A 27338-nucleotide genomic window follows, 5' to 3' on the forward strand; every position below is an offset into this window, starting at 1 on the left:
GCACAATGTTACCAAAAATAACAACGTCATGTCTAAGGTAATTGCCTCTATCCATTTTAAGGAAAATTATACGCATCAAGTTCAAGAAATCAAAACAGAATTTAGTAAACTTTTGAACAGAATTTTCTCCCAGTTTACTTCGAAAGCTCAATAAGATGAGAAATAGGGGATGAAACATTTTTAGATAGAGTACGGGATTTTCGATATCCAATTAATTTCCTTTCTAGGTACATACATATTTAGTCGCGGCACTAGGGTTCTTGACCTCGGAAAATTACTACCATTAATTAATGTTTACCGGCTCCCAGGATTTTATTTGTTATAGAAGAAATCGCAGGACCAGTTATTAGCTGCAGCTCCTGTTATTATCTTCTTTCAAAGTGCTTCATTCTTCAAAACATTATAGATCGAATCCGCGCATTTTCCGAACGTTTCCCAAGTTATTTCTAAAACCAGCATATGATTCACGATATTTCTACTAACTAAAAAAGGAACTGTATAAAGATAGATTGAGCCCGAGATAAGAAGTCAACGGCCTTACCTTGGATTACCAATGTATATTTGGCAACGTTCCCGTAAGCAATTTCCTCACGCTACTTAAAATTTAGTTTCTGGTCAATCGTGCCTTTTAGGTATTTGAATGCTGGTTGCGTGTTTACCCTTGTTTGGTCACATGAACGTCTTGTTTGTGTGGTGAAAAGAGAGAGACTACAGGGTAAATCTGTTCCTTTGTAAATAATTTAACTATGCCGTGTGTTTCACAGTATATCGAACGATTGTAATTTCCATTGCAGACTTTGGCAATATGACCTTCCCCTCTGCATTTTCGACACAACCTAGATATGTTATACTCATTTAAACAGTTAATCGCATGATACCGAAATCCAAATATTTGAACCATCTCTAAGGCAACACTCCTTCTCACAGTCGACAGCTAATCTAGCCGATGTGAGAAGAAGGTTATTGTGGCAATCTGGGTACCACCGTATGCATTCCGTAGTCTTATCAGATTAGACCCATGCACCGGAGTGCAATCGAGTTGTCAATTTAAGGCATCTCAAATAATTGAGTTCTCACTCAGCTTCTCCTCAGCTGCTTCATCTCGAGATGATTGGAGCTTCCTACAGGCATCGTGGGAATTATTCTGACCAGGGTTGGGCGCAATTAAAACGCTTTTTTAACGTACACCTTAGGCGATTCGCACATTAGCCTAGGTTCTTCTGCCTGTTTGGTTATCTCTCCGTATGCCCCTCTGCTTCGCACCATGTGTCTGCCAATCTGCCCGCCTGTAACACTTTCGCCCTCTACATCTATCCTTTTGTCCGTCTGTATATCAAACCACCTGTCTGTTTGGCTACCATATGCAATTGATTCAATATTGGTTGTGCTCATTGACACGAAATTTGGTGAGAATATTGAAATATTTTGCGTGGGGCTTAAGAAGGCTTCATCCAGAGCAGAGGCAACTCATCGAAGGTAGTGTCAGCTCTTCGCTGGGAGCAGCACGACCGCAAGTGTTATTCGCTCCTTTATGTAAAACCACAAGTACAAATTAGGCAAAAATCACATTAGAGCGAGAACCATCAAGTTGATTGTGGTGTCCGCATCTGTGCGACAGGTGCAGTCCTTCCTTCGCCTTTTTCATAGACAATCAAAATGGAGATGCTTCCGTTAATATGCAATATTCTCCCCTTTTTAACACAACTTACCTTTCTCAATATGCTTCTCAGAATGTCCTTTTTCACAACCCCCACATTCATTTACATCATTAAAAATTTTTTTATAAAAATTAATCAAATCATTTCATTTATCAAAAGCCTACCCCTGTTACTTTTCTCTAAAATTTCTTAAACTAAAAGAAATATCGACATTGTATTTAAATTTAAATGGTTGATACCTATATTTCGGAATGCAGACTGATTCAGGCAAGAGACGATGCATTTTTGTTGCAGAGACTAGCGGAACCGGGGACCGGCCTATTGGAGGAGCAGCTGAGGAACTGGATTGTGATCGTCAATCTATAAGTGAGTCTCGAATACTGAAGTGGTATTGTCGGAAAAAGTGCATGCGTGTTTGAATGTGGCGTGGAAAGAAGCAGAATCTTATGATTGTCTACAAGGATTTCGACTTATCCAGTCATTGGGTGGTGATACCGGCTCAGGTAGGGGAATTTTGCTTAGATAAATAGGATAATGAACACCTATTCGGTTGTACCATAGCCAAAAGTATCAAAGACCGTTGTAGAACCATACAAAGCCACATTGTCCATACATTAATTGGTCGAGAACACAGACGAGAGGTAGTACTTCAAAAACGAAGCTCTCTACGACATCTCCTTCAGGACACGGAATTAGAGGTTAGTGCTTCGAGGGCGATTGGTAGATTGGCACGGGTGCTGGCCCTTGACAATGAAGTGTATCTTCAAAACAGGAAAAATAAATTCGTAAGTCGAGAGTTTGTGCTTCGTTTTCAGTTGATTGGCCAATTAGAAAGGATTGCATGCGCTGCGACTTGGCACGTTCGTTTTGACTTCTTTTCTGATTTTTCTGGTAACGAAAAGAGCTCCGCGCACGGAATTTAGTGGACAGAAAAAGTAAGGATTCATTTAATTTTCCACACTCAAGAGTGTACACCGGGGCTGCTTTGCGTCAGCCAAAATCCGGGATTCTACCCTTTGTCCGGTAACTTCGCTAACTTTTTAGGTTTTTCGGTAAGCTCTCCCCTCTTGGTCGTCTCGGGCCACCCTGGATATTCGTTTGACCAACGAAAAATCGATTTTACCTAAGTAGCTCGAAGCAGAAGAAATTTTTTGTGTTAGCATCTAATGAGCTGCCTCTGCCCTGGCACAACTACAACTCAGATAATTTTGCCACTTGAGGGTCTGCCCAATACTGACGGGTCCTTGAACAACAAACCGTGAAAGTAGATAGCTTCCCAACTGGTCCGGTCCGTCATCATGGCGGACTCATAACTCTCTCAATTTTCGGAAAAAATTCCTTCTTAATTCTATAAAGAACAAGTCAATTAGTGAGATACATATATTCTTTTTGTTTGATTATCTTCTGCGTCTTCCAATGAGCTCCATAATTATACGTCCTTAGAAGGAATTATCTTTATGGCGAAAAACTGAAGGAGGTGCTGATTTACCGCCTCAACTGAGTTCAATGTTATTCCATTCAAGAAGTTTCAAGAGGACGAAACAAATGGAACTCGGAGGGCACCAGGTCAGGCAAGTATCATGCAGTCCAATCCCTTACGATTGATGAAATCCGAGCGTCTCTGGATGAGAGATGCGTTCAAACTGCTTCCAAATTGATAACTCGTTTCCTTGGCAAGAGGCGGAAATAACAACACATCATTCAAGTCCTACCATACTGAAAATATTACTTTCCTTGATGATGTTCCGCTTGTGAAGTCGCTTGAGGTAGGTGATCACACCCAGACCAAGATCAATCGCATTCCACATTATTGTAAGCAATCTGCTTTTCATTACCAGTCATCAATCTTTTCAAAAGAAGATCATTTTGCTAGCGTTTTGACATCGTAGATACGGGCTATCATGTGAACTGCTTTGAGTTCATGACGAATCCAAATATCCACAATTCCTTAGGTGAAACTGAACGCGTTCTTTAATGGTTCTACAACGCATTACGTTACGTGGGGTTGATCACTGCCAGAACTTTGTCACCATCAATCTGGGTGAACCGTATATTTAGCAGCATATTTAATAGCGTCATTGCAAGCGTAGTAATTCTTAAATCAATTTTGGCACAGGCGTTTATTTAGTATTCTCAATGTAAACTTGCCACAATATTTAACGGCTTCATTCGGATTATTCTCTTTAAGAATATATAGGCAAAATGCAGTCTAGTCCCCATTTTAACTTCAGTTGAAACCTCTACAGCTTAACCAAATCGCTCAACCTTTTCGAAAAAATGAAGCACGAAATACAAGTTGTCAAACCACATATGACAAATATATATATGTACGAAGAACTCCTGTGGTACCAACACTGTATCGATTGCATAAAAAAACGGCGTCTCAGGTATGAAAGCTTTTGTTGATTTCTTTTATAAGAATATTTGACTACCGGTTGGTTACACTTATATATGACTCGTAGTGTATATAAATTGAATATATCCGATATTCAATTCGATGTGGTGTTGACATTTTAGCTCGTGGGAAGTAGTCATTTGACATTTACAAAAATCTACCTCACTGCAGCCAACTTAAGAAGGGTTTGGGGTAATTTCTCAAAATGTAATAATATGCTATTATTAACTTTATTTTAGCAGATATCGTAAAGGAGAGTATTGTAAGGCTTAGATACCATTTACACAGCCCACCATAATTCTTTGCAGATTTTTCAGTTGGATATTTTTTAAGAATGGGTCCTTCAAGGACTCATTTCATTTAGCCCATTTCGGACCACCACACTCCTTCCATATACAACCAATGCCAAAACTAATATCTGCATCGAAAAATAGGAGTAATATACCTTTTATTTGATACCCTACATAGCTATATTCGGTGAAAAAAATGTACATCCCACATTTAGGTATATGGGAAATCAATGTGCAGTCATTCACCGCATGCATGGAAATATGACTCACACCAATTACCTAATTGCGGGCCTGAAAATCCCCCTGACGAAGACATGTACAGCTAATTGGTAAATGGATAACGCGGAAATCTTAGTGAAACTAATATAAATTATAACAATGACTTGAAGACTTTATCGGGTTATCAATAATATAGCAGATTATCTTGCCTATCGGAAAACAAAAACAAAGTCACCAAACACAATTTGGAGTGGAAAAGCGTAATTGAAAGCTACGGAAAGGCGGCGTTAATGTATGATAATATGTATAGTAAAAACACTTTCGTGTATATTTACTGCAAAATAGTTTGTAGATATTCGTTGAATAGATAGATACACCACTTATAGATACTCCCATTCATCGGTACTTATGTATTATCGCATAACGTACACTTATATCGAATACTCATGAAGTTAAAGGAGGAGTACAATTACAACAAAAATATGTCTTATGCAGTAAAAAAAGAAAACATGGGAAAGTTGTCCCTAAGTCCTGAGAGTCAGTTTGATATTTATCTCTAACTAGTAATACTGGAGTATACCCCAAGTCAGTTAAGGAATTAGTGCAATCAAAGAATCAAATACACCCAACAAAAATCTCTAACCTAGAGAAGGAGTGGGCGTCCCATGAGGAGCTGGATTCACTTTAGGACAAGTCCGTCCAACTGACACTGAAGTAATAGTCTGGATGTCAAGTTTTGGCAACAAATCTCCTTTGCTGACAATAGAAAATGTCGATTAACTCTGGTCCACAAATAAATGTGTTTTTGTCCTGGGGGTCCTGGGTAGGAAAAATGTCTTGGTCGCGCCCCGAAAAATACGAACCAAATTCAAATGCTTTTCCGGAAAGTGAATCACAAAAAGTCAATAATGTCGACACAGTACCCACACTAAAATGCCCCGACTTGCGAATGTGTTGCAGAAGGTTATCTGTATAGATCAGAGAAGCTAAACAAGGACAAGGCATAATTTTCATCAAATCGTATTGGTAAGAGAGAGATCGGTGAGCTACTACTGCCGTGCTCACCCATTTAGTACAAGGTAGTTTCACGTATTCACTTATGCATACACAAAAACTTGCCGATCTCACCCAAGCATTCGCAAGTCCGGGCGGTATGTCAAACACAGCTGATCGGATTTTCGTTATATCTTGCTCATGCTCAAGGGCAAAACAATCAAATCATGCGTACCCGTTCTGATTTCGTCTTTTGGGTGGCAAGTAGGAGTGTGGTAGCTGCCTAGTATGTACCTGTGAATGTCAAAGTGCATAGGGCGCCTCTCACGCTTTTGACATGAATTATACCTGGTGGGGTTCTGCTCCTCGTGAATAGACAGTCATTACAACACGTCGATAAGAACTGCAATGCCACTGATTAGCTGTTTATCTTCACTTCTTTTCACTCCTTAATAGAATATAGGGAGGGAATCGTCACAGTCTCTTCCGTCTCCATCCCTCCCCTTGAGGTATTATAACTTTGCTAGTAATAGTGCGATTTCCACCAAACTTGGTAAGATCATGCTCTATATTATAGCCTATATCACTGCAAAATTTCATGGTACTAGGATGAACTTAAGGAGGGTTTCTAACCAATGACCAAAAATGGTAGTAATATACTATTATTAACTTTATTTAAACAGATATCGGCATGGAAGGTATTTCGGAGCCCAGGCACCATATAGTGGCAGCTTCCTGATTTTTTTCAGATTTTTCGGTTCGGTAATTTCTGAGAATGGCCCCTTAAAGAGGTGATCACTTTCAACCCCCCGCGCTCTCCACCCTTCCAACGAATGTCAAAACTAAGATCGGCTTTGAAAAGTACTAATCGAGACCTTTAATTTGACACCCCACATGACTATATTTGATGAAAAAAAATTTTACACCTCCCTTTTGCATGTATGGGGACCCGCCCTTAAATTCGACGTAAAAGGATGTAATTCACTGCATGCGTGAGCGTTCACAGTTCTACTAAATTTGGTGTCAATCGCTATAACCGTCTCCGAGAAAAATGCGTGTGACGGACAGACAGACAGACAGACAAACGGACAGACAGACAGACAGACAGTGAACCGATTTTAATATGGTTTTGTGTTTACATAAAACCTTAAAAAGAGTTCTTACCACACAGAAAAACCCGTTAAAGCAAATGATGATAAAAAATCGATGGACAGCTCCGATTTTTTTCAAATAATCCCAGCTCTATTTTTATCCAGTGGTATAGAGTTTGTATAAAACTTGATACTAACATATTGATTGAAATGGAAAATTGTGAATTTGAAATAAAATTATCTGAAATTGGTTTGAAAAAGTCTGAAGTTAATTTGGAAAAATCTGAAATAAGTTTCGAAAATTCTAGATTTTGTTGGGAAAATTCTGAATTAGACTTCCAAAACCTGTAGAGGAGAGAATGCAATTTCTTTGTTGAAGAAAATCTTTCGGGAGTGGCCCTGCCTTAAGTCTGAGAAAACGTTCAATACTTCAAGCAAGAAATAATCAAACGCACGACGCCGATTTTCTCCAGGTGATAATCTAACAAAGTAGTGGGTCACTAGAAACCCGACAAATGTTTTCATGTTATCATTCTTGAAGGGAGATTTTAGGTGCCTTAGCAATGATTAATGCCTCCCGAGACAGAAAAACATTACCCTATTCGAATACGTGAATCTTTCCAAATTTGAACTTTCAGATCGTATAATCTGCTTCTTTGATATTTATCCCAATTGATAGCGGAGTCAAAACACAATGGGTGAAACTACTCCAAAAGGCGGCCCTACTTCTTCTTCAGCCCTTATCCCGTTTAGAAGTGGAGTCGGTTCATTTTCATCGGTTGTCTCATTTTGCTGGTTCATGTGTCTAATCAGGATGAAGTCGAGAGGCTCTCAAGTCATCATCCAGGATATCAAATCAACGTTTTTTCTGACAGCCTTTTGGTCGTTTCCCATCTACTTCGATGTTCAGACCAATCTTAGCAAGTAAAATTCCGTCAGCTGAAATTATACGCCATATCATCGAAGATGCACCTCTCGTAATCTTTCCACAATCCGTGCAACCTAATATGGATCGCGAATGTTCTCATTTCTGATGTGATCATGACATGTTATGCCACTTGTCCAACGCTACATCTTTGTTTCCATTACCGCCGGGGGACGTTCATTATCTTTTACAGTCGACCAACATTCAGAACCATTGACAGCAACAGGATAGGTAACACTAAAATAAGTCGATAATAAAGGACGCCAATTGTGGATCCTTCAAGCCCATCATTAGCTGATAACATTAATCCGAGATATTTCAATCGCTCAGTTCTGGCCAGCGCCTGTTTCATTAGGGTCGGTTATAATAAGGCGATCATTTTTGTACAAGTTGCTCGCGGTCAGCTTTGCTATGAGACGCTAGGAAATTTTCATCTGCATAAAGTGGTGTACAGAACATTAAACGTTGGATATCCCGTATGACACTGTCCATAACTAGAACAAAAAGAAGTCGTGAGAGCTCGCTTTCTTGATGAACGCCGACAGAAACACTGAGCAGTTTTGATATACCCGCCGTACTGCGAACTTAACTTTTAGGATCGTGGCACAGCAGTTGAACCCAGCGCACGAGCTCCTCTGGTTCTAGTTGTTGGCGCAGAATATATCAGATGAGATTAAGCGGCACACAGTCAAATGCTTTCTCTGGATCCAGAAATGCAATGTAAAAAGGACACACTATTTCTCCATGAGTAACCGCGCAAATGGACTTTATTCTTAACGTGTACTTCCAGAAAAACTTTTGTGTTGAAAATTTCCAACGTTTTGCTATATGTATTATATGTCAACAGTTGCTATAAATGATGTCTCCACGTTAGTTTGGAATCAATATATCATCGTAAATATTCAATTGGATAGATTAGACTAGATTGATAACTACTCCGCTTAAAATTTTCAAATAACAGTTTCGCATTTTGTATAAAAAATGCACTTCACAGTCCGCAGTTTCATCAGCTAATCAAGCAGGCTTCACAATATGTAACTTTGGCAATTTCCTAGCTACGGTCTTTAATCAGGACCCACTATAATTTTAAAGTCGCATCGAGAAAACTCACCGATTGCAGTGCTCACCTGATTCGGTCTTCAGAGGGCAGTTGAAGAATATCCTTAACCTTCCTCTCTACATTGTTTGTTTCCAATACTAGCATCTGTTGGGATAGCTTTAATTCAATTCTGTTCCTATCAAAGATCGCAGTATACTCAATAGAAGAAGGGGGCAAACAAAAACGAATTATAGGATCACACAAAAGATAACAGAATTCGTTCAGGTGTATATGTACTTTTGTAATTGTAGGTACACATCCTGGCAACCGAATCTTTCAAAAACTAAGCAGGACATTTCTGATGCTCAATTGGGAAGGCAACATGTAATTAACGCAATGGAAAGCCTAGCTAAGTTGAGGAAACCAAACTATTCCGAAAACAATCTCAGATTCGAAAAAGAATCAAATCTAAAAATCGAACCATCTTTTTCCGAATGATAAAAATGATAGCCATCTACATTATTAAGTAACAATAGAAATATAAGTCACACCAATTACCCAATTTTAAGTTTAAAATTCCCCTAACTGAGGACGTGGGCACCTAAATTATGAATTGATAATGCAGAATTGTTAGCGCAACTACTATAAATTTGATCAAATACTTGAATACTTTATAACTTGTCCATAAGTGTAGGTTATCAACTATCGGCTGACAAAAGCAAAGATACCAAAGACACTTTCAAGTGGGGAAACGGCGGAAAAAGCGATCTGTGAATAATATTTTTGAAAGATACTTATTTTCCCCCTTTAAATTTGTAGATAGAAACTTAAACTACTTATAGATACTTCCAAAAGTAATGATCGTTGAGCAGATGATTCATCCTTAGATTGAACGAACGAGATAGCTGGGGCACGGCAGTTGAATCCAAAGGCGCAAAGTAAAAAGAATGACCTGTATATGCAACCAAGGAATATTGAACTGAACTTTGTCCTCCGTTTGAGGCGGATACTTAAATATATGTACAAAGGTGAAAGAAAAGCGGAAAAATACAAAGAAAATCTTTTACAGAAGGAGGGGAAGCGGGCTTTCGGTTGACCTACAAGAATCTTCTTCTAACTCTCCCTGTAGAAACAGTCGAAAGTTTGAAGGACAAAACGAATTCTGGCAAAACAATTTCATTATGGACAGCTAAAAATGCTGGTAAGCAATGAATCGCCATGCATTCATTTTGAAGACACCTTCAACAACCTGGGACACGATCCCGAAAGTGCTCAGCATTTTCGAAGCTTGTAAATATATGACCCCCATGCAGATTTTCCAGAACTTTTTTCATGTCAGTAAGAGTTAATGGTCTTGAGAACATATACATATCATACATGTTTCAGCAGTCAATTGAAAAACGCTGATAGATAAAATTGGTTTTGAGAAAGATAATCAAAAGAATGAAACTATATAAAGGAGATAAATAATAAAACAACCCAATACTTCAGAAAATCTCCGGAGTGAACAAAGGTACTCCCAGCTGTCAGTGTCCAACGACCCTAATGCCTCAATAGTGGGGAACTTAACTACTATGGCATATACCGATGCAGGAATGGAACTTAAATTTATAGCTAACAATTATTTCTATATCTTTTAAAAGATTATGGCTGATCTAAAGTTAGCGGACTTAGGTGATCGTGTCAACCATATTAGGCAAACCCCCAAAAATGGGCTTAACCGAAATATGGACGCTTCAGGTATGAAAGCTGTTGTGTATTTCCTATATAAAGACATTTGACATTTGGCTCATTAGTACCTAGCAAGCAATGTATTGCATATATTATCTCAGAATATTCACTTTTTCACGTGCTACTGACATTCCAAGTCTTAGAATTTGCACTGAAGCGACAATTTTGACCTATTATAACTTTCTTAATAATAATAATAATGCGATTTCCACCGAACTTGGTAGATTTAAGATGGGTATGTTCTGAAAATAGGTCCGTAAAAGAAATGAGTGCTTTCCCGCCCCCGTCTTCCCCCTTTTTGCAACAAAGATCAGATCCGAGGCCAGCATTGAAAAACTTTGGTTGATTTTGTTGATTTTCCAACAAGATTTGGTGTCAGTCGGTAGACCCATTTCTGAGAAAAGTGCATGAGACAGACAGACAGCAAATCGATTTTAATGAGGAAAACTAGGCACTAACAATTATTTCTAAAAACGGAGTCATATTCTTTAAAAGATGATGGCGGAACTAGAGTTAACGGACTTGGGAGATTGTGTCAACCATATCAGCGAACCCAAAAAATGAATTAGATGGTGACACTAAATCAATTCAACAAAAAAAGAGCTCCGCGGCAAAATTGAAAATATTATATTTTGGGTTAATAACCCGAAGTAAGTCCTTGGACGTAACAGCGAAGCGGCGAATGTGAGGACCTAAATGAAGTTATGTCGCAAAAAAAATCTCCACGTTTTAATTAAAGGTATGATAGTTCGACCCTGCTAATTAGAAGGCTAATTTGGAGCAAAAGTCATAAAAATCATGAGAAAAACGGATAAATGCCAGTAAGAGCAATACTTAAGCCACTTACCAGAAAAACAATAACCACAAGTGAACTATTATAAAAGAGTATGTATGTTTGAAAAAACATTCTAAATAACTCATCACGCATATGAAAAAGATGCATACTTTCAGCACGTTACATGCATCAATATGCTTATCCGGATACACGTGCCATTCGACTTATAATCTACCTAATCCAGAAATTTTAACAGTTCTGTCTTCGCTGAGTAATGCCTGATAATAGTGGCGAGAACGAAACTCGTAGTTTTAAACACCGAATCCAAGCCAACATCGCGGCTGCAAAGGAAGCATTCCCGATGAAACTTTTGCTTCGGAATCAGTGGTGGAAAGCGAGTTCTGGAAGACTTCCTGGCGAGTGACCATCAATACATTGCGTTGGAAATTATTGACGCCAGGAGCTAGTCCACGAGGTGTATGGGATCGCTAATAAAATAATCACCCGAAAAATGGAGGCCCTGCGGAAACCCTTTTCACTTAATGCCAAACAGATGGACCGAATTGTGCGACCACCGCTGAGGATTTTCACACGGGAAGGTGACAAGACAGTCCAGTTTAACATAGGAGAGATCTGCATGGAGACTATCATGTAGGTTATGGATGCTGTTCATCGAGATGTAGCACCAATCTTTGATCTCGGCAAGTAGTGCTCCTCATAACGCTTGATGCCAGAAATGCCTTCGACTCCGTAAGATTGCGGATATGCTAGGCGCATTCGAAAAATAATTTCACCTACCGCTATACCTCTTGCAAATATTGAGAAATTACCTGAGGGCCGTTCCCTGCCTATGGGACGCCGGAGGGCCAGACGTGAACGGCGATCACATAGGGGATAACCCAACGTTCATCACAATTTTCCCCGCTGGCTTTAAGGACCGATTAAGGCTGAAGCACAACGGAGATGAAAAAGCAAATCAGTTGACCACAGAAATACTGAGAGATGCGACGACATCATTCTTCGAAAGCGGCAAACTATTGTTAGAATCAAAAAATTATAACTGTAAGGTACCTTAAAAAGTATCCCAAATATTCTGTTCAGAAGAGCACTGCAAGAAGTTTTGCATATGACCAGACATAAACCCATATGTCACTGCAAGCTATTGTAATAAGACATGCCAATAGAAATTACCTCATCTTAATGGTCCACAGCCCGAGAAAAGGAAAATAAGGCTTAACTAGGAGTTCTACGGGATATTTTTTGAAAATATGCTGCTGATGTCACTATCGAAGTCGCAAAACGGCAGTGCGAACTATCCTCAAGTCATCCAAACTTTTCCCAGACACATGATAAGAAATTTAAGAAGGTTCCTTTTATCAAGGAAGCAAGTTGTCTGGTTGGTTGATGTAGTTTTCGGCAAGTCCATTCTATGATCGCGATAACAACGGCTGTAAGTATGCAGGGATTTATTTTGTTTTTACTTTTCACCGGCTTTTAAACCTAAGCTTTTTCTTTCAACAACATGTCTGATAACCTTCAACAAGATATCGAAGAATGTTACTCCCCACTTCTCTCGAAAAAAACTCAAAGACGGGACACAAGCAACTCATCCCACACTACTTCATTTCTGCCCTAGGAGCAGCGCAACCAAAGCGGTTCACAGATATTAAACCCTCCTCCGCACTCATGTTGCGTTTTGCGAATTATTTCAATCGTAAATCCGCTACACTTCAAAACTCTCCCACAGCTGGATTTTTTTATTTCAGGATTGCATGATCCTAAGTCTGTATCCATTTAATGTCCGACCAGACTAAATGGATTTGCTCTTGCTCGCAGTTTTGTGACCCACATGCCTCTCTTCGAACTTAGCACCCAAGTAATCAAAAATCAAGTGACTCTTTATTTGTTCTGATCCGACATCATGGGAGCTGCTCGCTTCAGGTATTCAGGGTTCTATGTTTCGGTATGTAAGTAACTTTATGTGCACAGAAAGAAGACTATATATAGGAGACGGAAAGCCATTGCACATCTGCAACCGCGATGGGAGTTGCGCGGACAACATTCCGCGCATTAGGGCTGATGTTTGTGCCATGTATATGATGCAGTGCATTGGTGAGCGCCCACCATGTATATGATGCTTCAAAATTCCTCTATGGGAAGCTTGGTGGAAGCAAAGACCCACAGCATTATCGGCAATAGATCCATATCTGCTCTCCTAGAAAGTGAGAAGCAAATAAGTAGATGCATGCAAGATCAATCTTTCCGATGCATTCGCTTCCTGCTGGGATAGGATGAAGAAACAAACACAAGAAAACGATCCAAGCGATATCAACCCACCAACACCAATACATTAACCACATGGGTTTCGGGCCAGTTACCTACTTCGTCTTTATCCGAACGGTAAACAATGACATTCAGTGGCCCCTTTGCCGCTTAAGTTGCTTCCCCTGTAGTTAGTCTTCCTGGTGCACCGGTATTCCGTTTGGATAAGTTCCGATAATGAGACCTGCTTCACTTTATAGTGGGTAAATTTTGAGTCCTCGCTTCTCCATTTCTGAACCAATGTTGAATTTTGAAAAGTACTAATCGAGGTCTTTCCTTTGGTACCTCACGTCACCATATTCTGCAAAAAGACTTCACAGAGTATATACTTCCACCAAATTGCGCGCTAACAGCTTCAGCCTTTCTCGAGTAAATGGCTGTGACCGACAGATAGACAAATATCGAACTGGTTTTTATAAAGGTTTGTTTTACACAAAACCTTAAAAAAGTTTAGCAAGCCGAGAGACCGGAAGCTCGATTTTTCAGATGTGAAAGGTATTGTTGATATTTCATGTAATTATATTCAGATACACCATGGTTTCATTGATACAAAGCTCTTAGTGTACATACTGTAAATTTGCTAGCAATGGAAGGATTTCCACCAAACTTTCCAGCAGACTGCTCCATATTAACGACTATATTAATGCAATTTTAGTCTAGAATGAACTTAAAGGGGGTTCTCAGTAAATGTTAAAACTATATCAATATACTATTATCAACTTCAATTTAGCAGGTATCAATATGGAGGGTATTTCGGAGTCTAGACGTCATATAGAGGCATCATTATGATTTTCTTCAGATTTTTCTGGTGGGTGGTTTCTGAGAATAACCCCTTAATTTAAGTGACCCCTCTATGACCCCTCATTCCCCCGTTTCGCAATCGATCTCAAAACTAATATCTGATTCGGAAAGTACTAATCGGGACTTCTCATCTTATACCCCACCTGATTATATTTGGTGGAAAAATATGTTACACCCTTCTTTTCTACTGCATGAGTGGACGTTCACAGTTCCCACCTTCCCACTAAATTTTGTGTCAATCGAAACAACCGTTCCCGCAAAAAGTGCAAGAGAAAGACTGACGGACAGACAGACAGAAAAATAGTAAACCAAGAATAACCTCAAAAAGTTAAAATAAGATACTCCCATGCGGCCTTTGTATACATATTTGGATCCTCGTGTCTCAGGCGGTTCACTTTATTGTGTCATTGATGTACCCAGGTGTATCGCTGTACATATAGAGCATATCCGTCACACATAGGAGCAGTAAATTTCCACAAAATTAGAGAATTGGACCTATTATAACTTGTAATTGTAGGATTTCCTTCCTTTTCCTTTCCGTAATTATTTTCTGCATTAGTCTCTATGTTTGTGCAAATTTCTTATTTCTAGAATGAATTTAAGGGAATCCTTTTGACAAATTTCCAAAATCAAGAAAAATACCATTATTAATTTCATTTCTGCGGATAACGGAATGGACTCTATTTTAAGGCATAGATTTTATACATGTGCACCTTAGCGCTTATTTTCAGATTTTCCGGTGGGATAGTTTCTGAGAGTGGTATCTGTTACACTTTATCATCATCATCAACGGCGCAACAACCGGTATCCGGTCTAGGCCTGCCTTAATAAGGAACTCCAAACATTCCGATTTTGCGCCGAGGTCCAGCAATTCGATATCCCTAAAAGCTGTCTGGCGACCTGACCTACACCATCGCTCCATCTCAGGCAGGGTCTGCCTCGTCTTCTTTTTCTAGATATTGCCCTTATAGACTTTCCGGGCTGGATCATCTTCATCCATACAGATTAAGTGACCCGCCCACCGTAACCTATTGAGCCGGATTTTATCCACAACCGCTCATAGATTTCGTCATTGTGTAGGCGATGGAATCGTCCATCCTAATGTAGGGGACCAAAAATTCTTCGGAGGGTTCTTCTCTCCAATGCGGCCAAGAGTTCACGTAGTTCACGTTACACTTTATGGTAGCTACATTTTGGGTCCTAGTTTAGTTGGGTCCTCTCCTCCCAGCCAATTTAGAAAACAAGAACAGCCAAAAAGTATTATAATAATTGACCCTTTCATTTGCTAATCTACATGATATTCTGACAAAAAAATTACAGTCCCTTTTCATATATAACTTTGCGTAAAACAAAACCTTAGAAAGATGATATTGTTGGTATTCAAAAAAGTGTGGCTGGATAGCTTAATGGCTAGAGCACTAGGCTAGCGTAATGGAGCCGCTGTTGGAATGTCATTGGTGGCGGAAAGGTTTGGATCGTGGCTGGATGTCGGATACCAGTCGACTCATCTGTGAATGAATACCTGAGGCAAATCACAATAAAAATTGGTGTAGTGTCCATGCTTTCGTTCAATTTCGTTCAATTCGCCTTTGCTCTGCAAGGAGGAAGTCAATTTGCTTTACGTCCTAACATCTTTAAACATAGCCATTATATTACATCCGGATTTCAAATTCAAACGTTTATGTACTTAAAATCTTAATTTATGAATGATCATTTTAACTTTCTTTTGAAATTTCACAAAATCCTTCCCTCATCTAAATTTTCCGAAACTTATTTGATATTATTCAATTGTAGCGAAGAAATTTTAAAATTTCCAAAACTAATCATTAACCTTTTTTGTTGGGGGTCTTCGGGCGAGGCGTGTTCGCGGAAGGTACTGCTGATGTACTTTCTTTGTTGAATAGGATTGTCAGTTTTCTTCCTTCTGTGGCGATCGTAGAGGTATATTTTGCTCCATTTTAGATGAACCGTGTTGAAAAAATTACGATCTTTCACTCGTTCAGGCTTAGAACTTCAAATCAAGCGGTCATGGTACACTTAAAAAGGCGAATGCAATTTTGCCTGTGTTAGGCTGAAAACATAATGGAGCGACGAACAAAGCGGTGATCATTGTGCCAAGCAAAGCGTCGGAAACAAACAAAAATCGACATATGGGATTCCGCATAGCACAGCTGTTTTTACACTGATCAGAAAAGGGAATGGTTCTCCAACAATGTGAAATAGTTAGTAAATGTTTTTAATTCCAAGTTTTATTTCCCAAAGATTGCTAGAAGGATACCAAATTCAGGTTAGATGATAGAAGTATGCATGCGTATTAGTCGCGCCTTCTAAAGATTTGAGACGGGGAAAGCAGTGATTGAGGCTACGATTTTTCGTGGATCATCCCTCCCTATCGCTATACTTCGGCCTCGAGTTTTTCCGACACCACGTGCGGTGGAGTCAGTATTTTTTTTTTTCTCTCTCTCTCTCTTGCCAATCTTGCTTGCAGAATATCTAATTTTATCTGGCGTTCCTCTTGTGTTCTGAGAGAGGAAGGAGGGAGTAGACGGGTCAGCAACCTTGTTGACAGTATCAACACTAAGTAGCCTTGGAGAACCCCCACGTGGTGGTTTCGAGAAACGCTATATTCACATTGACTTGTTGGTCATAATGCAGTAGGTGAATGCCCCAAGGCCTAGTTGGGCTGATCAGACCCGAATTTGCACGTGGACTCATCTGAAGTGGCTTCTGCCACGGAGTCTCACCAGAAATTATCTGGTACCATTGAAACCGGGATACCCCTCTGAATTCAATGTCTCAGGCGAATTTCTAGGATATGTGTTTTCGACCCGGTTATTAACGGTGCGCTTCCTAGTGAAAGTTCCATGGGGCAGTGGTTACGTCCAAGCGGATAGAGAACTGCGGACCTCAAACGAGGAATTTGCGCTCACAACTCGGGTGCCATATTCTTTCGTTCGGTAAAGATTGAGGTATGCCTTGCATCCACCGGTATGGATGCTGAGCCACGTCCTCTATATAGGTTGGTATCATTGTTGTTTGTAACAGCGGAGCTCTGATTATCGTCACAAAATCAATCTTTGCCTTAAGAAGACCCTGAGGCTAGAGTTAAAAATAATTTTATGATGACACAAATTAAACAGTATCCTTATAAGGTTATGTTTACATATGGCTAATTGCATAACATCCATGATCTATTCAAAACTTCCCGAAGCAGCTAAAATCAGGATTCGTGATCACGAGAGTGCTACGAGATGGATCATGAAATACTTGAGCTTGATAATCGAAGGATACCTAGATTAGACAGTGCCCTGATCTCCAACCACAGTCGCAGATCCTTCGTAGCATTTAATACATTCAAGGGCACTATCCGACTACTGTCTGCACCAGAGAAGTCGTCAAGCCGCCAAACAGAAAAAAGTGGAGCTAATCGGCTAATAGTGCTAAGAGCCAGTGCAGGGGGTGTCACTACGGGAATTAAGAATGCCGTTAAACTCTTACATTACGCTTTCTAGAAGAGCGTCAGCAGCGAACGTTTAATATCCAGTGGTCAAAAGATATGTTTTGAATGTTTTGAATGTTACCATTCATCCTACAAGGCCCAGAAAGGACACAAGGAGAACATCTGTTATAATTTGGCATTGCACACGGTTCCTTCCATACTTTCTACACAACAGTCAGTTCTGTTCTATACATTACTGAGTGAGGAACATATGGTGTTTTTCGGTTATGAATTAACCAAAATGTAGGCAACAACTGATAGAAAAATGTCGATATACGGGTAACCTGTGATATACATATGTTCATATGCTTATAACCTTCTAATTACACCATTGAAAACAGCTTAACTTGAACAATGCCACGAGATGTAGATTTGATATTTGTGCAAAAATAATGCTTCAGCGATAACATATCTTTCCAATATACATATGTAGGTACGTATCTCATGATTAAGATTAAGAATCTATAAATGTACCAAAGGTTTCTTACCATTTTTGCTTCTCGCTAATTACATATGCATTTCACTTATTCCCAACACAAGTCCTACAAGGTGTTCGCACTTTCTCTGGAGCCTTAAGTTTTCCAGAATGTTGTCACTTTCAATTCATCCACCAACCACTTTTTAACCACTCCCACCCCGCTCAGGTAACGAAATGACAGCTTTTATACGAACTTTCCAATTACTGATTCCATTCTCATTTCATTTGGATGATTACCAATCCTACACGTTGATTCGCACCGATACAAACCACAAAAACAATGTCTTCAAATGTTACTGGAATTTCACTAAAAGTGGCAACAATCCAAAATTGACTGCACAGATTTCCGGAATACGAACAACTGATCGACAGTTTTTTCTCCGGAGCAAATATGCTCCTTTCCTGTGTTTTCCACGACTCATACAATATTTTTTTTATTTTTCGCCAACTATTATCAAATCATCGGCGTTGTTTGAGATATGATAAATGTTATCGAAGCTCTAACCCCGTTGTTATCAATCAATACACGGCAAAGATAACACACCTTCATTTGTACCAACTCTGATAGGTTCGGCCGAGGAAAAATTGGCCCAAATTTGGCAAGTCATTTCACAATGCAGGGCTGACCTGCAGTAGTCCATGCGTCCGTGCTCCATGCCGAGGCAAGTGCACCTTATTATCTGGAAAATATTTAGTAATCCCGATTATAACAAATCAGTTTTCCAGCAAAAACAGTTCCTATTGCGTATCTATGTATAAACAAACTAAGTTTATTGAAAAAATTCTGAGCACTTTCGACAGAGAGTTAGCTTCATACAAAGTCGCGGTGGCTTAATTCTGCGTACATATGCGGTCAGAGGAGCAAACTCATAAGCACTTGCTTGGAGCAGGTATCGTAAAATAACATATAATGGCGCTTATCTTTGTTGAATCGGCTAATATGCGTTTAAAAGTGGATATTCATAGTCTTTAGTACAATAATTCGAGCGTGCCCAATACTATACATTTCAGTTCGACAAAGATAAACACAAATTTCAGCACCGATGTTCTCCGACATTTTTTCGCTCCATAAAATTTAGCCTTGAGATAATTTCATCATTACCAAAGTTAACGATGATTTCAGTGTCAGGCAAAATTATAATTATGGTTTTTGATTGAAACTTTAAAAGCACCAGAGAATTGAGAATAGTTTCAATACATGTGAATCTGTAATTATCAATCCGCTAGCATCCCTTAACATTTGTTACCCAAATTTACACAGCACGCCCAGTTTTACCTCTTACAAGAAGGCTGATTTGAAACAATTTATCTGGAAAGTTAGGTGCACTTAAAGTATGCGACAATTTAATAAAACAGCAATCTATCTAACGTAAAATTCCTCAACCATGAACAGATATTGGGTGATTTATTCGAGAAAAAGCAGTTACCATAGGTAACTATAATAAAGCTGTCAGTCTTTATCTTATCTGCGTTTACTGTGCAGCATTAGTTCATCTGCACTACTGAAATTTCTTACCTAAATATTACCTTCTCTATCGCTTATTCTTTGGACATCCCCGTTTGTCGAAATCGACGATCACCTTCCAGTTCTTGAATTTATTACGGAACCCTATCGGTCCAACTTCGCCACTGTGTGCAAGCCAGCTTAGGTCTACTTTCATAAAACCAGCAACCAGAAGATATCAAACTTCCACACTCTTTGTACTATACTATCCGAGATGCCCTATAGTTAACCCCCTTCCTCTCTTATGTGGTTACGCTTTTATCGATGAAATCTATGATAAATAAGGATCATGAACGATTCTCGATGAGCATCGACGCCGCTCTAGAGCACAGAGGTTTCGAGTTATTCTGGTCTCATACTCGCAACTCGACTTAGTTCTTCCGCCCTTACATTAAACCCGCGTATATCATATCCAATTTCGCACAACTACCTTGTCATTTAGTTTGTTTTCAGCGATCTGTAACTAATCATCGTCTTTCTCTTCTATGGCTTATCTGGATGTAGACTGTTCTGCATCGCTCGCTATTCTCCTCCTTACTTCTCCCTCAGTAAGATTGCTTACCAGTAAACTTGACGCCAATACTCAATACTAAGGAGCTTCTTAATCACTTCCTACTCAATGCTAAACAGTACATCTCTCCCGTCTAAATATAGTCTTAAAACCCAATCTTTTGGAAAAAGGACCTAATAACTCCTATTCACAGATCCTACTTAGGACGGCTACCTTACTTCACTTCTCCACCCTTGCTCCAAAATCTTGAAGAGATGCATATGTCCAGAACTGGTTAGCAGTCCACCGCATCACAGGAAATGAGCAGAATGTCTCGTCAGTCTACTACCTACGTCGGTCTACTTGTCCAGTTTACCAGCCTACAATCCCGGGTGCACGTCATTTACACAGATTTTTTCTTAAGTCTTCGCCTCAGTCCACCACCACTTATATGGCTACAAAAAGCAAGTAAGCTTTGACGAAGGGAGAATGGATTTCGACGAGGAACAGGAAATCTACTCGAATCTTCGGAGTGTGCTTAAGCAGGCCACACACACCAACAAGCGAGGTCGGTTCCGCTCTGGACCCTCCTGTATTGACCACATCAACACCCTGCGGATCATTTTGGAGCAGTGTTCAGAATTCAGATTTTTGATCCACATTGAGAAAGCTCTTGACAACGTGAACAGGCAGCTCATCAATCAATTCTCTCGACAGGAGGACCATTCCGAAGAACTAATAACTATTTTTTTTTTTTTTTTTTTTTTGTTGGGGTAGGGTAGGTGAATGCATTTACGCACACAGTGTTGGACTCCCGATTCAGTACGTTGTCGGACTACCAACTAAACACCTCCCCATCGTCAGAGAGCTAGCCTGGAACCGTTTGTCACATTACTTCGGGCCAGCCCCCGAACTCTCCCGCCTTGCGGAGCCTTCAAATCAGGGAATTCCTTTCACCAACGGGAGGGAAGAGGAGGAAGGGAACTGTCAGTTCAAGGAACCCCCTGCCATCCGGCTCCTCCACCGGTCGAGTTCTATCTTCTTAGCAACGAGAAGAGCCCGAACGTAATGGGCAACACGGTTCCAGCTGTCAGCAGTCCTCAGCATCTCTTCCACAATGTTGTCTGGAGAGAGATCCCCTGTGTTTAAATAGAGCTGCTGATGAACCCCATCCCACCTTCCACAAAAAAAAAATTGTGGTGGGCGTCGTCCACAACTCCATTGCAAAACACACAATCCGGAGAACGCGCCTTTCCAATCTTGTGCAGGTAAGACTGAAAACTTCCATGCCCACTTAAAAATTGGGTAAGGAAATAGTCAGTCTCACCATGCTTCCGATTCAGCCACGCACCTAAGTTGCCGATGAGCCGCGCAGTCCATCTGCCTCTAGTTTCATTTTGCCAAGAGAGCTGCCACTCGTCTAGAGTGTGTTGCCGTTCTTCGCGAGCAACCACCTCCCTTGGCTCATCTCCCTTGCGCTTGTATATGGCCTGACGCTCCCTAGCAAGAAGGGCAACGGGGATAACTCCCGCGATCACCATCACGGCCGGTTCAGAGCTCCCCGTCTCTGTACTTGCGCGAGGCGTCTACGATATACCTCCTTGTTAAGAGCGCCAGCCCATACCTCTGCGCCGTAGAGCAGGGCAGACTGCGTTGAGCTCATCAGGAGACGTCGCCTACTAGACGTAGGACCCCCAATGTTTGCCATTAGCCTTCCTTCGCAGCCCGGGCGCCGGAACGTTGGGGTGGATCCGGTGTTTAGAACTACCAGTCCTGTTCTCGGCGCCATTTCCAGAATTCGTTTCGCTCTGGAATCTGTGTGAGGCATGCCCCATTCAAGTGCCCTAGCATTGAAGTCACCCCCGACCAGGATCCGCCCATCCGTGCTTAAGATAGCGTCCTCCAAAGCCTTAAGCTTCCGACGAAAGTCCGGCATCGTCTCATTCGGCGTAAGATAGACACTAAAAGACGTTATCCCTGAACACCGAATCCAGACAAAGCCGTCCCCTCGGCCTTGGGCAAGAACCCCCAGGAAGGTGCCGTCCCGAACCCAGATGGCAGCGGTACCTGATATGTCTGGGTGCCATGAAACTGGGCCCTTGTTTCGGTACTGCTCACTGATGAGTACTAAATCAGCTTTGGTCTCCGCAGCGAACTGCGCTAGCAACTCGTGAGCGGTTGCACTCCGGTGCATATTGATTTGTAGGATGCGAATCATGTTGACCGTATCCTAGCTCTTTCCAGTTCTGCTCTGAAAACTGGACAACGCCCCGATCCCGCAGTGTGCGCAATGCTCTCATCAGTCGCGCCACGGTCCCTGCATAGGACGCAGCTTTCCTTTTCATTGCAGCTGTTCGCTTTATGGCCTGCCTGGCCGCATTTACGGCATGTTGCCTTTCTGTCAGGTCCCCGACAGTTTGCAGATGTGTGCCCATAATCCAAACATCTGTAACATTTGGTTGGGGCAGCCCGAATTTTGAATCCTACACACTACCCAACCAATTCTAATTTTCCCGCTGTTTAGATGCTTCCTCGCGTATTGGTCGGCAACTTCCACCACAGCGAGTTTTTGGCCTCTTGAGTTTGCGGAGGTGATACCAATCCGGACATTGGTTACCTCCGGGCATTCGCGTTTGATGGCCTCTTCTACCTCGTTCTTTTCCGTGAGACAGTCAAGGTCTCGTATTTCTAAAGCACACGTGGGTTCCAGATTAGAAACCAAAGCTTTTTCTCCTAGAAGCCGCTTGACTGCTTCACAGAACGTGACTTTATTTATAGTCTTCGGGCCTAGTTCGACTAAGACTCCACCACCCTTCGTTTTACGTATGGAAGACACCTCCGCTCCGTTGTCTTCGGGTTTGATTTTGTAACGGATTTTGCTGAGGACTTCCGCAAAAGTCTTGCCTTCCGTCGGCTTAATAAGCAAAGCTGGCGGTCTAGTCCTCCTTCGTCTCCCCACCTTTTCTTTTGGCACTCCGTCCTTCGTGTCCGCCTTAGTTTTAGGCAGAGGTTTTTCTGATGGCGCGACGTGTTGTTGTCTTTTGATCCTTTTCGCCTTCTTCTTTTCTGCCCTGGAGAGTACCTGAGTGAAGTCTCCTTCAGACGTCCCTTCCTCCTTTCATTTTTTACCAAGTTCGCTCTGCAATGGGCTGTCAGCGATCCGTTTGGTACTCGTGGTGTTCCCCTCGGGAAGCGCGGTTGCTTCTGCTTCCTGCAGATTTTGTCTTACTTTCCATGTTCGCCTATAGTATGAAATCCTGTCCAGGAGCTCTTCCAGTTCCATTAGCCCGTTTTCCACCCCCTTACCGACGTTTTTCTGAAGGAACGTCGAAGATCGCATGTGCTTCACAACCGCCGTGCATTTTTTAATAAGTCTTTCCTCTTCCGCTTACGCTAGAGTAATCGACAGTCCTCCCACTCGGCTTATATTCGAAACCATTTTATTAGCTTCGGCAGTTTCCACTATGCCTCTTTCCCCAATTACAGCACTGTGCTGTATGATCTGGGTTCCTATCTGTGTTGCAGGTGCCGCATCACTTTCTGAGTCTTTCTCTCCGTCTGCGCGTCCCGATGTCTCGTCGGATATTTCAGCCCTTGTTGCGTCCTTCGCTGGGCGCTGGGGCGAACGGCGCATTTTCGTGCTGCGAATAAACGCAGCCAGCTCACTCTCCATTTCCACTATCTCCTCGTTTCGTTCGTTTTTATTCTCCATTTGAGTTGTTTACCAGCGCATCGTGTGCAAGGGAGCGGGCCGCAATAGTCAGGAACGGGTATACCCTCGGGGACACAGCCCCTACCCCAGTTCCCTGAGGCCTGACCTACGCTTAGCTGATCCCGGAATTCACGGACGGATCAGCGCTCGCTCGGGGCAACGCGGTCTACTAACACCGGTTCAATGCACACTACCCGACCAGGGTCCCGAAGGGGCTGGCTCCTGATACACGCCACAACTACCACCTTGGCAGAGCTAGGCTCACATCACCCCATCGACGTCGACAGGGAGTTGTCGACGGCTCCGGGGACTCCCAGTGTGTCCCGGCGTGTATCGGTCATTAGCAGTTCGCTCTTCACCGAGAAACTTTCTCGAGGCTACTACCTAGGACGCAAGTATTATGCCAGCTAGGGGGTCAGAACTACTTGCTCGGGCACCTCGGGGACGCCACTCCCCGTATCGTAAACGACCCATGAAGGATCGTTGACGATCCCTGAGGGAGAACTAATAGCTATTACCGGAACGACATATGACCGCGCCAAAGGTCACATGTTACATTGAGGTTCTCATTCGAATCGGTCACCGCACTCTTCCCACCTGCATCAACGAGTAAAACATTGAAAGTGCCGATCAATTTGTCTATTTTGATACCGTTGTTTCTTCCAACACTAGCATGCGAAGCATTAATATTGCTATGTAACACCCGCATCAAGTTTGTTACTCAAACGTTCCAAGACTTCGTTAACACCATTCTTCACCATGCCATCGATGTACTCTGGCCTAATGAAATCTTGAACAATGATCTAACTCAGCATATGGGTCAGTCACCACTAAAGTGCACAAGTCACACTTTACGAAAGAGTGACGAATACATTGCTGGCCATGCCATGGAATAAAACCCACTTTCCCAATCACATGGCGCAGAACTGTAGAGAACCAGTGTAGAGTTTTCCGGAAGACTTGGCGAAAGCTAAAGCGCATTTCGTCCAACCTGAAACGATGACGACCAGGCGTGGCTGACACACTATCCTCCGTAGAAGACATTGTCCACCATATGCATATGGTGCTCAGAGGTGGCGGTGGGGAAGACGGGGCGACAACCCTGTCGGTTGAACCAAGCCAAGTGGCCGAGGAGAACCTCCATAGTGGTGGCACCGGGAGACGTTGTACTCACTTTGGCTTGCCGGCCGTGATGCAGTAGGCGAATGCTCCAAAGGCCTATTCAGGGCGATCAGACCCGAGTCTGCACGGGGACTCATCTGAAGTGGCAAATTGGTCACGAAACCTCACCAGAGGTATACTGGTACCATGGGAACCGAGCTAGCCCCTGGACTCCCATACTTCAGGTGAACTCCCGTTGTATGTGAGGACAGCTCGGTTATTTGCGGTTGGCCCCCTAGTGGGGCTGTTGTTGCTTTTTACAGCGGGGCTCTGATTGTGGTCACAAAATCAATCCGTGTCTGAAGAAGACCGTGGGATTAAGTCGTCCAGACAGGTGCTCACGTAAAACCCTCAAGGACTCACCATATATGATACATATATTATAATTTTGCTTGATGGTTTAATGCTTATAAACCCAAACTGAGGGTTTGCAATTATTGTTTTTTTTTCTTGTTTGGAAAGAGCTGGAAAGGACTGGAAGGAAGCTAATAGACCCATATGAGAAAGCTAATAGGACCATACGAATCTAGTTTGGTTCTTTGTCTCTCTAGCTTAGGGATAACCGTGATGACGGCCTCTTTCAAGTATGGTGGTACCTTTCGCTGGTTTATTTTGATTTGTTGCTTAAGGCAGTGCGATGAAGTTCCCCTGCTCATCTTCAATTAGAGTTTCCGGAAATCTGAAGTTTTTACTGCTTTTAATTACCCTCACATGGTTGCTGTTAGCCGTGTGGAGGAGCTGAAATACCGCAGTCCTTTTCGTTTCAGAGGTCAGTTCTAAGTTGCTTCACATTTAGCTTTCTTTTGGCGCGAAAAACATTCATTAAGGAGTAGCTGGATGCGCTGTTGACCTGCCGAAGAGTACTTCTAGCTTCTATTAGTGTCATCATTTGTTTGGAGCTTAACGTTTGGGGAGTGTATTGAGCATTTTTTTTGGAACTTATTCCATTTAGTTTTTAGGTTTGTTAATATTCAATAGTAAAAGGAGGTTGGCAGTTTGATGTAATAATAGTTGACGAGCGACCTAAAGAAAGGTTTTTGATGATTCTTATTTTCCTTAACCTTGAGTTTATTCCTTTCGTGACTGCAACGTCGATCAGTTGGTAGATGGGTTTGAAGCCAAATAAACAGGATAGATGGCTGAAGGTGAGAATAACTGTTTGTTTTTGGGAGATTTGAAACGCCATTCTCAATGCGGTAATTTTTTGGTGTAATCTCCCGTTGCACTGAAAAGAAGTCCCAGTTTTTTTAAGAAGGAATCAAATTGTACATATCCCGCCTAAGTTTCTAGGTTTGACAAGGTTGATCCTGCCCAATGTGTGAGGCCATATAAAAGTGACAAGATCTCTCGAGAGACTTTTCACCACCATGTGGGAGAGTGTGGATCATTCCGGAAAAACTAGAAGGGTAATATCTGTGGAAGAAAAAGAAGACTTGAAAGACCTTGCCTCAAATGGAGCAGTGACGTAGACCAGGACGCCTGATAGTTTCGGATTGGTGGATCTCTTCGCAAAATTAGGACATCTGGAATTTCTTATCAACGCAGGCATAGACCAAGTTCGCCAAAAACATTTTTAACATGCCATGATAGACCAAAGACCACAATCCCATTAAACTAGTTCCGCTTGAGGTGTGAATTTAAATGCTCACAACCAAGTTGAACGGAAATCACCGCGGTCACCAACATGAAAAGGCGAACGTAGAGAGCTAAAAGCTCTTATGGTCGATGCTAATGGGCACCAGCACGGTTTGCTAGGGCGCAATGTATCTTGCGCCGGGACAGAAGAAAATTCATTATTGAAAATATTAAATATTTTACTGTCATATATCAGTATCAGCACTCAGAAGTAGCCGTAAGTCTTTTGCTGGTCCGGAAGTTGATACCGAGATCCGACAAAATACCGTCTCTCATCAATTAAATCACTTGTCACCGTAACATGTGAAGAAATCATCAATGCGCTCAAGGTATAAAACTGCTACCTTCAATTTCTCTAAGATCCTGATAATCTGAGATCTCTCCAACAGAATGGAAAGAGGTGTTTGTTGCACTTATTCGAGATTTATTTGCTTGCTTCCTGTTATCGCAAAGATATTACCTTAAATAATCTTTTAAAAACAACAAAGAACATTTGAAATAATAAAAACATGCTTTTTCTATTCGCTGATGTTATGATATTTATTGATCTTGCAAATACCGATATTTCGAAAACCACTCGTTCCCGTCATCAGTGCTAACAAGTCCTGTAGACTTGTAAT

General features: G+C 41.6%; 1 protein-coding gene across 3 annotated transcripts in view; it reads right to left on the reverse strand.

Annotated features, from left to right (window-relative positions):
- LOC119656521 (probable phospholipid-transporting ATPase IF) overlaps positions 1–27338 on the reverse strand; it is a 114680-nt gene that overhangs the window by 68690 nt on the left and 18652 nt on the right. The window contains exon 1 of one of the 3 annotated variants that reach the window (XM_038062866.1): positions 18227–18630. The exons of the other annotated variants lie outside the window; for them this stretch is intronic. Coding sequence (XP_037918794.1) covers positions 18227–18229 — 3 coding nt within the window. The 5' untranslated portion in view covers positions 18230–18630. Of the gene's footprint in view, positions 1–18226; positions 18631–27338 lie in introns of those variants that run through there. 3 annotated transcript variants of the gene reach the window in all.

Source organism: Hermetia illucens, chromosome 5 (assembly GCF_905115235.1).
Source record: "Hermetia illucens chromosome 5, iHerIll2.2.curated.20191125, whole genome shotgun sequence".
NCBI lineage: Eukaryota > Metazoa > Arthropoda > Insecta > Diptera > Stratiomyidae > Hermetia > Hermetia illucens.